Genomic DNA, 13,168 nt, shown 5'->3' with positions numbered 1-13,168 from the left:
GAGCGCCCCGAAATTAAACTGCCTCATGTTTTTACATCAAGACGGTCTCTCGTGATTCCTTGGGTGCACGTCCTCCTGAGATGTGAGTGGGGGTCTCCCCACAGGGGTCTTTCAACAGCACTGGGGAGACAGTAGGAGCCTGGTCTACAGAGCAAATTCCAGTTCCAAATTACAATTAATTTTGGGCAAGTATGCCATTTGATCATATAATGACAAAATCACCTAAGGACACCTTTCTCAGAATGTTCCAACATATTTGTCTGTGAAGCAAAACCTTATGAGGGGTTTCAAGCACCAAGAGCTGGCAGATAGATGCTTTCACTCGTCACTCCAAAATGCTAGGACTATGTAGTTTAGGTTTATATATCTAAATAAAACAATGAGCAAAAGAAGAAAACAAATAATATAAAATTTGAGGAAGATAACTACTTTGTAGAGCAAGTTTCTATACTACAAGTGTTGCTGCACAAACACACAGCCTATAAAGCTTTCAAGAAGGACAAACCTAAATTTGAAGGCAACCTGAGATTCAGTTAATTCTCCCCTTGGTGTTTACTGCAGGGCAATCTGACAGCTAAAGGAAAATGCCTTTAGGTGCATTTTAGGTGTGGCAAGTACTTCACCTGTAAGGCTGACACTCCCTGCTTTGCCTTCAAGTAGAGGAGGCTAAAAGATAAAGTTGTCTCCTTTTCTCCAAGAAAGTAATCCAGAGAGTATGTGAATCTCTGCCCACATAGCCTTGCTCTTCTCTTCAGAAATGCTAAGGGTCAGTTTTTGGTGCTCTGGACTGAATAACCTATTTCTCAACTTGGAGAGTGGGTACAAGGCAATTTGGTTTACTACTATCACTCTATAAACATTATATATTTTATACATCCTTCTGTATATACAGGTCTCCTCATTTAAAAAGCTACATAAGCAAGATATGGTTTCATGCTCTAGTTAATTCTCATATAAATCTACATGTGGATTCCTATCTATTCCTCCGTCTTCCTTCTACTCATCTCCTCTGTTTCCCAGCTGCCATTTTTTTCTTTTCTTTTCTTTTTTTGGTTTTTGAGACAGGGTTTCTCTGTGTAGCCCTGGCTGTCCTGGATCTCACTCTGTAGACCAAGCTGGCCTCGAACTCAGAAATCTGCCTGCCTCTGCCTCCCAGGCACTGGGATTAAAGGCATGCACCACCACCACCCGGCCCAGCTGCCATTTTTTAGAGTAAGCTTTTTTGACCAAAGTCATTTGAAGATGACCAAAGTAATCTATTCTTAGCAATCAGTATTTAAGAGGATTAGTTAAAGGAATAAAGCTTTACATTTATCTCTTCTAATATATTTCTCCATTGTATCCCTTCTGAAGAGCTATGTTCTATCTGCAGTATTTGGCACAGGGCCTGGTATATATTCTTTGTTTCCAAAGCCTTCTGACAAGAGGTATATGTGCTCCTAGTAGTGAATCATCCCTTCAGCTCTCACACATTAATAAATGATGCTGCATGAAGGAATGAACTAATGAATATATGGACACCACTTGTCTTGCTGTACTCAATGTCTTTCTTGGAGTTTTGGAATAGCCAAAGTTTGACTTCACTTTGCACTACCATAATTCTAGAAACTCCATATTATTAGACGTGTTCTCTATTCTTCTACCATAGCAGACAAACCTGGCTCACCTACCCATTACTCTGAACACAGTCTAAGAGTACCAAAGTTCTTCACCACCTCATATGGCAAGCATATGAGGGGGTGGAGGTTCTTACTAATCTACCTCTACCTTCTGATCCTAAAGAATTTGGCTAATTCTCATTCATCCTTTATGGTCCATCTCTGAGTTTAAGTTTACTAACTTACTATACACATTCTCTATGCTTCAAAAGATCTTGCACATGTGTCTTTGGTTATACTCTCAAAACATATTTGCAAGTATTTCTCCACAGTTTCTAAGATTCTTAAATGTATACCATCTAACACATATTTATATAATAAATATTTGACATAAAAGTTTATTGCCTTAAACATTGGGGTACTTTTCAAAACTACATTAAAGGTTTCAAGAGCTGTATTACACATCTTTCCTTGAAACACAAAGCTTACGTACCTGAATTCCTTGTAGATGTGATTAAAAGCAAGTGCTGCACCTAGCCTCTTGAAAGCATTCGGATGAAGCGCAAGGCTGTAGAGCCGCTTGAAAAGTGACTTGCTGTTTACTGGACTCTTCTCTTGCTGCTGAGGTGTTGTTTGCTTAATGGACCATTTGAGGAATTCTTGAACGCACCGTCCACAAAAATCTCTTAAAGTACTGTCAACAGGGTCCACAATACCATCCTTAATCAAGACAAGGACAGTTTCACTGCGGTAACTGTTACACCCATAGGATGATTAGTGCTTTTGTGTGAATATATATAAACATTCAGGAGGCTAAGGCAAGAACACTGTGAGTTTGAGGTTAACCTGGGACACACAGAAAGTTCCAACCTAGCATGGGCTGTTACCTAAACTATAGACCTCAACTTAAAAAAACAAAAAAAATCATCCACTGACTCTTCACTTCCCATAACAAGGTGTATGATCTGATGAGTGCCTGAGTGCACTGAACAAACAGGGCTATGTGATTGTACTAAGTGTCTTACACAACAAAATGGTCAAATAGGGTCTTCATAAGTATACCACACTTCTTTAATGTTTATGTCAACTTCCATGTTTTCGCTGGCTTCAACTTAACAGACAATATAGCACAGATGCATAATGGGATCAGTTTGCAAGAACAAAGAATTAAAGGATGTTTGTACAAGTTCATTAGATATTTCACTGGAAATTTTGCTATATTTATTTATTTTTTTATTTATCATTTTATTTACTTAATTTATTCTTTTTTCAGTTTCTTAAAAGCAGGATCCTGTATAGCCTAAGCTTACTATAAAATTACTATGAATTACTAGAATTACATAGAATTACTATGTCACTGAGTGGTATTAAACTCAAATCCTCCTGTCTCTGCCTTGCAAGTGTTACAATTACAGGTGTGTGCAAGGTGATTCTAATGTGAACATGTAAGTCCCTCTCTTCAAAAATGGATGAAATAACTGGAAAACCCACATAAAAAAATACTTAAAGGAACAAAAGTTATTCCTACAAGCTCAAATTAAAATAAATATGCATCAAAGACCTTTAGCTCACTGAACCAGTGGCCAGATCCTAATTACTACCCCTATTACTTCAGGAAAAGTGTGATATAAAAGGTACACTGTGGACTCCATAACCCTTTAGTTGATGAATCTTAATGCAAGAAAAAGTTAGATAAATTAAAAATTCCCTTTACTATTAAAATAAATACTGTACCATAGATTTAAAAAACAAACCACTGTTATTGATAAAGAATATTTACTTTTACAAAAAACATTATTCTTTCTTTCTTATGCCATATATAGATCTGCCTGCCTCTGCCTCCTAAGTGCTAGGATTAAAGGCATATACCACCACTACCCAGCATGTGTGCATGCATGCATATACTTTTTTAACTTAAAGCCATTTAAAAAGCAGAATAATGTTGACTAAACTTATAAATATTAAGAACACCACTTATCACCAGACAGTGGTGGTGCATGCCTTTAATCCCAGCACTTGGGAAGCAGAAGCAGGTGGATTTCTGAGTTCGAAGCCAGCCTGGTCTACAGAGTGAATTCCAGGATAGCCAGGGCTATATAGAGAAACCCTGTCTCAAAAAAACAAAAAAACAAAACCAACATCACTTATCAAAATAAATATGGTACTGTATCCAAAACCAAAAATAAGTCTCTATAGAAAAAGGTTATATTTTGGTATTAACAAGGAACTTTTCCTAGAAATCTAAATGTACATTAAATTTCTACAGTCAATTGGAATGAAAGTACAGAATTCCAAATACCACTTACCAGTATGGCTTCTAATAAGGCAACAGTATCTTGACTTTCAAATTTTTTATTGTTAGTAAACCAGTGGATCAGCTGCATAACAAGCGGTTCATAGAGCTGCCTTGTCACCTAAAGAGACAAGCTCTAATGCAGTTTACAGCCTTCATATGAAAGTAAATATGCACTGAAAATTAAATATTTAGATGGCTCTTTCAACAAAGCTATTATTATCATTAGTTTCTTTTTCTAGTTCAGGTTCATGATGAACACAGCCTTAAGAGTCCAGGAAAGGAATATATACATATATATATGTATACATGTGTATATATATATATATATATATACACACACACACACACACTATGATCTAATTATGAGAGCAATTTCAGATAGTGTTAGTATAATTTGTGTCAGGGCCTACCTGGGTAAGTCTACATGATCCTCCCATCTATGCATCCTCTTTAAAGCCCAAGATATAGCTTAGGACTATAGTCAGTCCCCTAACATAGACCAAACAGCCTGGACTATGCCATTTATAATCTACAGACTCTTCACACACCATATCCAGTTTCTTAGTCCAGCCAGGTCCTGCACCTCTTGGACCCTTCCATATACTTTCTCCATCTTCCAGATCTATCCCTGGTGCCGGGCTTAGTTTGGATATTCCTGCTTGCCCTACCCATCCCCAGATTCTTTCCTGTACTGCCTACCAACTATATCATATCCAACCTCTCATAGCAGCCAAATACTACACACCTTAGATTCGTCTTCCTGGTCCTACATTTTACCCTCCCTCTGCAGAACCACAGGTTTAGCCCACTACCCGCATCTAGTACCTCTTTTTGAACCTGGATAGCACTGCTTGAGTCACCTACAACTGATAGGCCCCTTGCACCATACCCCCACCCTAACACCCAAATCCACCAATCCTACAGAAATGATCTCCGATAACTACCTATACAAACTCCAGGACATAAAATTTAAAAGAACAATCAAAATATCAAAAAAAGAAATCAAGGAGTTTAAAGACAAAACACAGAGCTTAAAAGAATCAAAATCAAAACAAGAACAAAACCAACAAAACAAAACAACATCACAAACATTAAGGCTGATTGAAGTAAAAGAAATAATCCAAAGTTTGATAACTGAATTCAATCAGGAGACAGAAACACTGAAGAACTCAAGCTGAAATGAAGGTAGAAAAACCTAATAATCAAACTAGAAAACCCAAGAAAAAGTCTTATAAGAAGAGTGAATCAAGCAGAAGATCAAATATCAGGTCTCTAAGAGAAAGTAGAGAAACTAGACCCTAACAAGCAACACTGAATAAAAACTCCAAAGCAAAAAAAGAAAAAGGAAGGAAGGAAGGACAGAAGGAAGGAAGGAAGGAAGGAAGGAAGGAAGGAAGACAAGACAAGACTAGAAAAAGACAAGACACAGGAAATGAGAGACACCATGAAGAGAGCAAATCTTTGAATTATAGGTATAAATGATAAAGAATCCTAGGTCAACAGTAAACACTGGATCTTCAACAAGGTAAAAGAAGAAAATTTCCCCAAAGTAAAGAATGACACACTCATAAAAACACAAGCACAAAAGTTACCATATAGACACAGAGGAATAAATAGCACAAAGAGTACCTAATAGACAAGACCACAGAAGAAACTCCTCATGGCATATAAGAGTTAAAATAGTAAGTATGCAAAACAAAGAACATATTGAAAGCTGCAAGAGGGAATAAAACCATCAGAACAACATCAGTTCTCAATGGAAAGGCTGAAAGTCAGAAGAGTTTGGAAAGATACTCCAAGTTCTAAATGACCACGACTGCCAAACTAGACTAATGCATCCAGAAAAACTATCTGCCCAAAATTACGGGAAAGGAAAAAAAAATATTTCCATGACACAGTCTTTAAAATTGAATATCTAGGAGACAAGGTCAAAACAAAGTACAGGAAGCAATACTGAACAGAGGAGTGAGAACAGTTAGATTGTAGAAAGGAAAGAAACATGCCTGGAATGACCAAAATGACCAAGAACATAATCATCAACAACAAAAATACAACACAATGACTGCAATCCACACACACCTTTCAAAAATAACTTTAAATATCAATGCTGTCAATTCTTCAATCTAAAGGCACAGACAGAATGGATCAAGAAACACAATCCACAAGCTGACCAGGGAAGCAGGAAGGTTAACTGCAGATATTCACCTTTCTCTCTGCTCCTTAAGATGCACTCCCAACCTCATCCCCAACTCAGCACCAGAATCTCTACTGCAGTCTTCTTCCCCTACCCCCAGGCTCCTGCCCCATACCCAATGGACCCCAGAGATCTTCCTTTCTTAACTTCCCTTTGCCTTCTCATTGCTTTCCCTGCCCAGCTACAATAGGCACTCCATGGAAAGCTACTGGCCACTCTAGCCTGGAAAGCAGGTAGGCTAACTGCAGATCTTCACTTCTCCCTCCATTCCTCCAAAGTCAGCGCAGCAGTCTCATCCCTGTCTCTGTAGCAGACCTCTGCTTCTGTATCCTCCCCTCACTCTCTGCTCCCATCCTCAAGGGACTAAAGAGATCATGGTGGAACACTCTGTCTTCTTTCCTCCTGGGGACGACACCTCAGTCCTTTCCCACAGCCCATATTCACTCTTATGTATCAAATCCCAATCTCCAGAAGCCACACCTACTAGCAGCACAGAAGAATTTGTCCCAGTCAAAACATGGCCAGCACACTCTCCTAAGACTCCTAAGAAAGAGATATAGAGAGAGAGCAACAGAAACCAAAAAGCAAAACACCCACACGACAAAGACAAGAAAAGATAGCAGTCAGGACATGATGTCTCCACTTGAGACCAGCAAACCTATTACAGCAAACCCTGAGTATTGAACATAGCTGAAGAACAAGAAAAAGACCTTTATTTTATTTTATTTTATTTTATTTTATTTTATTTTATTTTATTTTATTTTATTTTTTGGTTTTTTTCGAGACAGGGTTTCTCTGTGTAGCCCTGGCTGTCCTGAAACTCACTCTGTAGACCAGGCTGGCCTCGAACTCAGAGATTCGCCTGTCTCTGCCTCCGAAGTGCTGGGATTAAAGGCGTGTGCCACCACTGCCCGGCTGAAGAAAGAAATTTAAGATACAAGAAGACAGACAGGTCTTCTATTCCCATGGATTGGTAGAATTAATTTAAGGGCTGTTCTATAGAAAAGCAATCTGCAGATTAAATGAAATCTCCATCAAAGTTACAAGACAATTCTTGACAGAAATTAAGAGGCTAATTCTCAGCTTCACATGGAAACACACACACACAAAAAAACATCCAGGCCGGGTGGTGGTGGCGCAGGCCTATAATCCCAGCACTTGGGAGGCAGAGGCAGACTGATTTCTGAGTTCAAGGCCAGCCTGGTCTACAGAGTGAGTTCCAGAACAGCCAGGGCTACACAGAGAAACCCTGTCTCGGAAAAACCAAAAAACAAAAAAAAAAATTAGGATAGCTAGAGGTATCACCATCCCCAATCCCAAACTGTACTACAGAGCTATAGTAATATAAACAGGATGGCATTGTTATCAAAATAGACGTGCTGGTCAACAGAATTGAACTAAAGACCCAGATATGTTCACCAGATTTTTTTAATAAGAAATGCAGAAATACACATTGGAATAAGGATAGCATCCTTAAAAGATGGTGCTAGTCAAACTAGATTGCTGCATGTGTAAGAATGCAATTAGACCCATTCTTATCACCCTGCATAAAACTCAACTCCAAATGGATTAAAGACCTTAATATGAGGCCAGATACACTGACTCTGACAGAAGAGAAGGTGAGGAATAGTCTTGAACTCAATGGTACAGGAAAAGGCTTTCTGAACAGAACACTGATAGCCCAGGCACTAAGAGCAACAACTTATGGGATCTCATGAAACTGAAAGGCTTTTGCATAGCAAAGGAAAACAGCATTTGGTCAAAGCAGCAGCCTACAAAATGAGAAAAGATTTTTACCAATAACACATCTGACAGGGCAAACATCTAAAATATTAAAGAAGTGAAAAACTAGACATCAAGGAAATAACCCAATGCAAATATGGGTTACAGATCTAAATACAGGTCCCAAAAGATTAAACACAAATAGCTAAGAAACACTTAATGAAATGTTCAACATCTGAAGTCATCAAGGAAATACAAATCAAAACTATTTTGAGATTTCATCTTACACCTATCTGAGTGACCAAGCTCATGACAGCTCATACTGGTAGAATAAGAACAACACTCATCCATCGATGGTAGAGTGCAATTTGTACAGCCACTATGGAAATCAGTGTGGCAGTTCCTCAGGAAGCTGGAAATAGATAAATGCCAAGATCCAGCTATACCACTCCTGGGTATATACCCAAAGGTCTCTCTACATCTAACTACAGAAATACTCGCTCAACTCTGTTAACTGACACTATAGTCTAATAACTGGAAATTGGAGTCAGAAATTGGAAACAACCTATATGTTCACCAACTGATGAATGAATAAAGAAAATTTGGTACAATGCCCGGTAATGGGGTACACCTTTAATCCCAGAATTTGGGAAGCAGAGACAGGAGAATCTCTGAGTTTGAGGATAGCCTGGCCTACAGAAAAAGTCCCAGGATGGTCAAGACTACAACAGAGTAACATTGTCTGGAAAAAAAACAAAACAAAACAAAAAACAAAAAGAGATAGAGAAAAAATAGACACACAGTTACACAACAGAATATTATTCAGCTGTTCAAAAAAGGGAAACAAAAGAAAGAAAAGAAATCATGAAATTCCCTAGAGAATGGATGACATTAAGGAAAAAAAAAATTCAGCCGGGCGGTGGTGGTGCACACCTTTAATCCCAGCACTTGGGAGGCAGAGGCAGGTGGATTTCTGAGTTCGAGGCCAGCCTGGTCTACAGAGTGAGTTCCAGGACAGCCAGGGCTATACAGAGAAACCCTGTCTCGAAAAAACAAAAAACAAAAAACAAAAAACAAAAAACAAAAAAAAAAAAGGAAAAAAAATTCATCCTGAGTGAGGTAACAAGACAGAAAAGGACAAATATAGCATGTATACATATTATTATTACATATATTATATGTGATATTATACGTGGATGTTAGGTGTTAAATCTTCAATGAGCAAATGCAATCTGTACAACCACAGTGTTCAAATATAGCATAAGATACTAGGGGAGAAGGGAGAATCTCCATAGGAAGGGGAAAGAGAATCCACAGGTAAAGATGGATGGGGCGGGGTGGGAAAGTTCACTAGAATGGGAGGAAAAAACAGGGAAGGAAGGAGGAGGAGAAAGGAGGGGATATAGGAAGGGACAGCTAAAACTAAGGGCCACTTGAGGGGTCATATGGAAACCTAATACATTAGAAGCTTCCTAAAATATATACATATATGAAGGCAATTTAAATAAAACTGCCAAATAACAGGTGAGACACAGCCCCAACTAGATATCCCTCATCACCATGTGAAGCTTCCAGTACTGGGAATAAATTACATCTAACATAGTTGTTGGCCAAGGTGCTTGGTACTATGGGAACCTCCAAATAATATAGGCTATTGCCAAGGCTACTGGTTGCTGTCCAGAAACTAATGATAAGGCCCTACTGCTGAAGTCAACACCTACATAACTCACTGAACATGGAGAAGTTAAACTGGGATCTAGCTAGAGCCTTCACACCTAGAAACTAGTGATCGTGGTCCTGGAAAGGACTCTACACACCACTGGAGAACAGTAAACACCAACCCAACTTCAAACCCTTCAATCTACAATGGTGACCCGCTCACAAAATACACTGGAATTATAGTTCAAAAGAGATGTAGGTCCAACCACTATCTGATTATATTTAAGGCCCACTCCATGACATGGAATACATTCATGACACTGCTCAGATAGCTGAGAGCTTGCAAAGCCAAGAATCTAGGGGAAAACTGAATACTTTACTATTCTGCTAAAGGAATATAGCAATAAAATGACTCCTAATGACATTAGGCTATCTTCATAGATCCCTCTTGCTTAGCCATCATCAGAGAAGCTTCCTCCTGCAGCAGATGGAAACAAATGCAAGAGACCTACAACTGGACAATGTGTAGAGAGCAAGAGACACTGGAACACTAAGTCTTAAATAGTACCTATCCATCAACTCTCTCCCCTTAGGGCTCAGGGAACTGTACAAGGGGGGTGGAAAGAACTCAGGAGCCAGCGGCAACAGAAAACACCAAGGAAACGAGGCCTTCCAGCCACAACAGGACTGTTAGCCATCTGTCCTCCAGACAACTCACTCCAATTGATAACTGCTTGAAAAGGAACAATTAGCTCCTCCACTCAAGTCTCACTGGGTACACAAACCACATTTAAGGGCAGGTCTCATGCCCAGCAAGATACCAACACAAAACAAGCTCACACATAAAGCTTTTTAATTTTCTTTTATAAGATTTTTATATACGTGTCTTTACATCTGTGTTACCTGTCCCTTTTCTCTGCCTCCATATTTTTTTCTGTTTTTTTGTTTGGTTGGTTGGTTTTGGTTTTATTACTATTTTCTTTCTTTTTTTTTTTTTAAAGATTTATTATTATAATTAAGTACACTATAGCTGTCTTCAGACACACCAGAAGAGGATGCCAGATCTCATTACGGGTGGTTGTGAGCCACCATGTGGTTGCTAGGATTTGAACTTAGGACCTTCGGAAGAGCAGTCGCTGATCTTACCCGCTGAGCCATCTCTCCAGCCCTACTATTTTCTTTCTAAAGATGCCTGCTTTCTAATTAGATAGAAAGGGTGTGAATTGGGATGGATGTGGAGGGTCTGGAAGAAATTAGGGGAGGGGAAACTATAGAGAATATTTTTTGAAAAAACTCCATTTTCAATAAAAATAACATAAGGTAAGTTAAAATAAAAAAATTTAAAGTGTAGCAAGTCATAGTCACTGATGACTTTAATCTTGGGAGGCAGAGGCAGAGGCAAAGGCAGACAGATCTCTGAGTTTAAGGTGAGCCTGTCTACAAAGGAGGGCCAGGACAGCCGAGGCTTCACAGTGAAATCCTGTCTCAAAACCTGCCCCTCCCCAAAATAGTAAAATGTAATTTAAAAAATGTTCCAATCCCCAGGTCATTGCACCAAGTACCTTAGACTGTACAGGGCAGCAGTGACTTCTAATGAAAACACTTTCTTTTCTTTTGGTGTTTTGGCCCCGCAAGTACTTCAATCCTCCTGTATCTTCCAAGCTCTGGGATTACAGGAGTGTACTACCATGCCCAGTTTGAGATCATATCTTTTTGGAGTTTTTACAGTTGCTTAGATCTTAACCACATACTTACTTGATCCACATCACATGCAAGTTGAAGCAGCACAGGAAACGTGTGCTTATAAAGCTGGTACATGGGAGGCAACCCCTGACCTTCAGGCATCTGAGTGGCTCTTCCCAACATAAACATAACCATGCTGTGTAAGAGTTCACAAGCTGCTACCTAAGAGGGATCAAGTTCAACAGAGCTTTCGTTACCACATTTACAAAAGAATATTCTGAAGTTTTTTTCTTTAATTAGCCATTTAAGAGAAAAAACTTATTATGGTAACTACTGTGTACTCCAAAGAAGAAACTGGAAATAGTAGTTTTTATATATAATTGATACTTGCATTCATTTTAATCTTTATCCAAGAGTTAAGAATTGAAATTTAAAAACTTCAGACTCTGAAGGTAATACATTCATAAGAAATCTATTTCACACAGTTTAGAACTACACATCCTGGCTTCATTTGTAAATATCACTTTAATAAGTACATTTTGGAAGCACATTAAAAATGTATGTATTAGTGGTAACATTTGAGATTGTGTTCCCAATCTCTAAAGTTAAGGTAATAATCAAACGCTTCCCAAGCATTATTTTTAAACATACTTTGCATTGCATTTTCTGTTGCAGGTTATTATTTATTACGAGGATTTATACTTAATTTTCATTTATCAATGACACCTACTTCTGAAAACATTTAAAAGTAATGATATTAGAAGAGCTAAACCAACATGTAAATGTTTTTAAAGCAATATACTATAAACAATGAATAAAATGAAATAGAAAATACTTTAGTTTGTCGGTCACTAGCAGAAAGAGCCAATTCAGTGACCCGAGGCAGAAAGACATCCAGATAAATGACAGGCTTCATCTCTTGGAAGGGTACTGCAAAGCTGAGTCTCTTCTCCTTATCCCACGCCACATACTTCTTCATCCTTTCTCCCGATGGAGCTGATGAAAGAGTGTTAGAAGAGTGGTTTTAATTCAAGATCTTTCCTCTTATAGCTCATTAGCTAAATTAGGATACTTTTAAAGCATTTTTCTTTCCCTTTTTCTGCTTTAGTTATATAAGAATATAAAAACCCTTGAAGCTGTTACTTCTAAATTTAAATGAACTAAAACCCATTATTCAATAGGAATATGCAAATTCAGTGACAGCTACTTAAAACAGGATAGAAAATAATAAGTATATTTGAAAAAAAAATCTCCTTTTTGCCAGCTGTGGTGAGCATGCCTTTAATTTTAGCACTGGGAGGCAGAAGCAGGGGCATCCTTGTATAAGTTCCAGGCCAGCCAAGATTACTGATGACCTTTTCTCTCTCTCTTTTTTTTTTAAAGATGTATTTATTATTCTATAATGAGTACACTGCAGCTGTCTTCAGACAGCACCAGAAGAGGGCATCAGATCTTATTACAGATGGTTGTGAGCCACCATGTGGTTGCTGGGGTTTGAACTCATGACCTTCGGAAGAGCAGACAGTGCTCTTACCCACTGAGCCATCTCACCAGCCCTCTCTCTCTTTTTTTAAAGATGTATTTATTTTTATGAGTACACTGTAGCTGTCTTCAGACATACACCAGAAGAGTGCATTGGATACCATTAGAGATGGTTATGAGCCACCATGTGGTTGCTGGGATTTGAACTCAGGACCTCTGGAAGAGCAGTCAGTGCTCTTAACCACTGAGTCATTTCTCCAGCCCCTGATGACCTTTTCTCAACAAAAACATATCTCCTCTTTTAAAGGGATTAGGGAGGTGGCTCAGTGGATAAGTGTTTTCCATACATGCTTAAGAACCAGAGCTTAGATTACAAGCCAACAAGTAAATACTGGGTGAACATGGCAGCCTAGATAGACAGGCAGGCCCTTAGTTCAACTGAGAGATCTTGCCTCTAAGAGTAAGGTAGAGAGTGATTAAGGAAGACCCCTGACATCAGTCTCAGGCTTCCATATGCACATGTACCAGTGCATG

At 38.6% G+C, this 13,168-nt stretch overlaps 1 protein-coding gene across 1 annotated transcript in view; it reads right to left on the bottom strand.

Annotated features, from left to right (window-relative positions):
• Prkdc (protein kinase, DNA-activated, catalytic subunit) overlaps window positions 1-13,168 on the bottom strand; it is a 204,043-nt gene that overhangs the window by 144,925 nt on the left and 45,950 nt on the right. The window contains exons 24-27 of the mRNA XM_031363186.1: window positions 11,988-12,148; window positions 11,225-11,374; window positions 3,905-4,012; window positions 2,092-2,318 (exon numbers count right to left, since the gene is read on the bottom strand). Coding sequence (XP_031219046.1) covers window positions 2,092-2,318; window positions 3,905-4,012; window positions 11,225-11,374; window positions 11,988-12,148 — 646 coding nt within the window. The remainder of the gene's footprint in view (window positions 1-2,091; window positions 2,319-3,904; window positions 4,013-11,224; window positions 11,375-11,987; window positions 12,149-13,168) is intronic.

Source organism: Mastomys coucha, unplaced genomic scaffold, assembly GCF_008632895.1.
Source record: "Mastomys coucha isolate ucsf_1 unplaced genomic scaffold, UCSF_Mcou_1 pScaffold12, whole genome shotgun sequence".
NCBI lineage: Eukaryota > Metazoa > Chordata > Mammalia > Rodentia > Muridae > Mastomys > Mastomys coucha.
The sequence above is the reverse complement of the archived record's forward strand: the minus strand, read 5'-3'. Positions and strand labels throughout refer to the sequence as shown.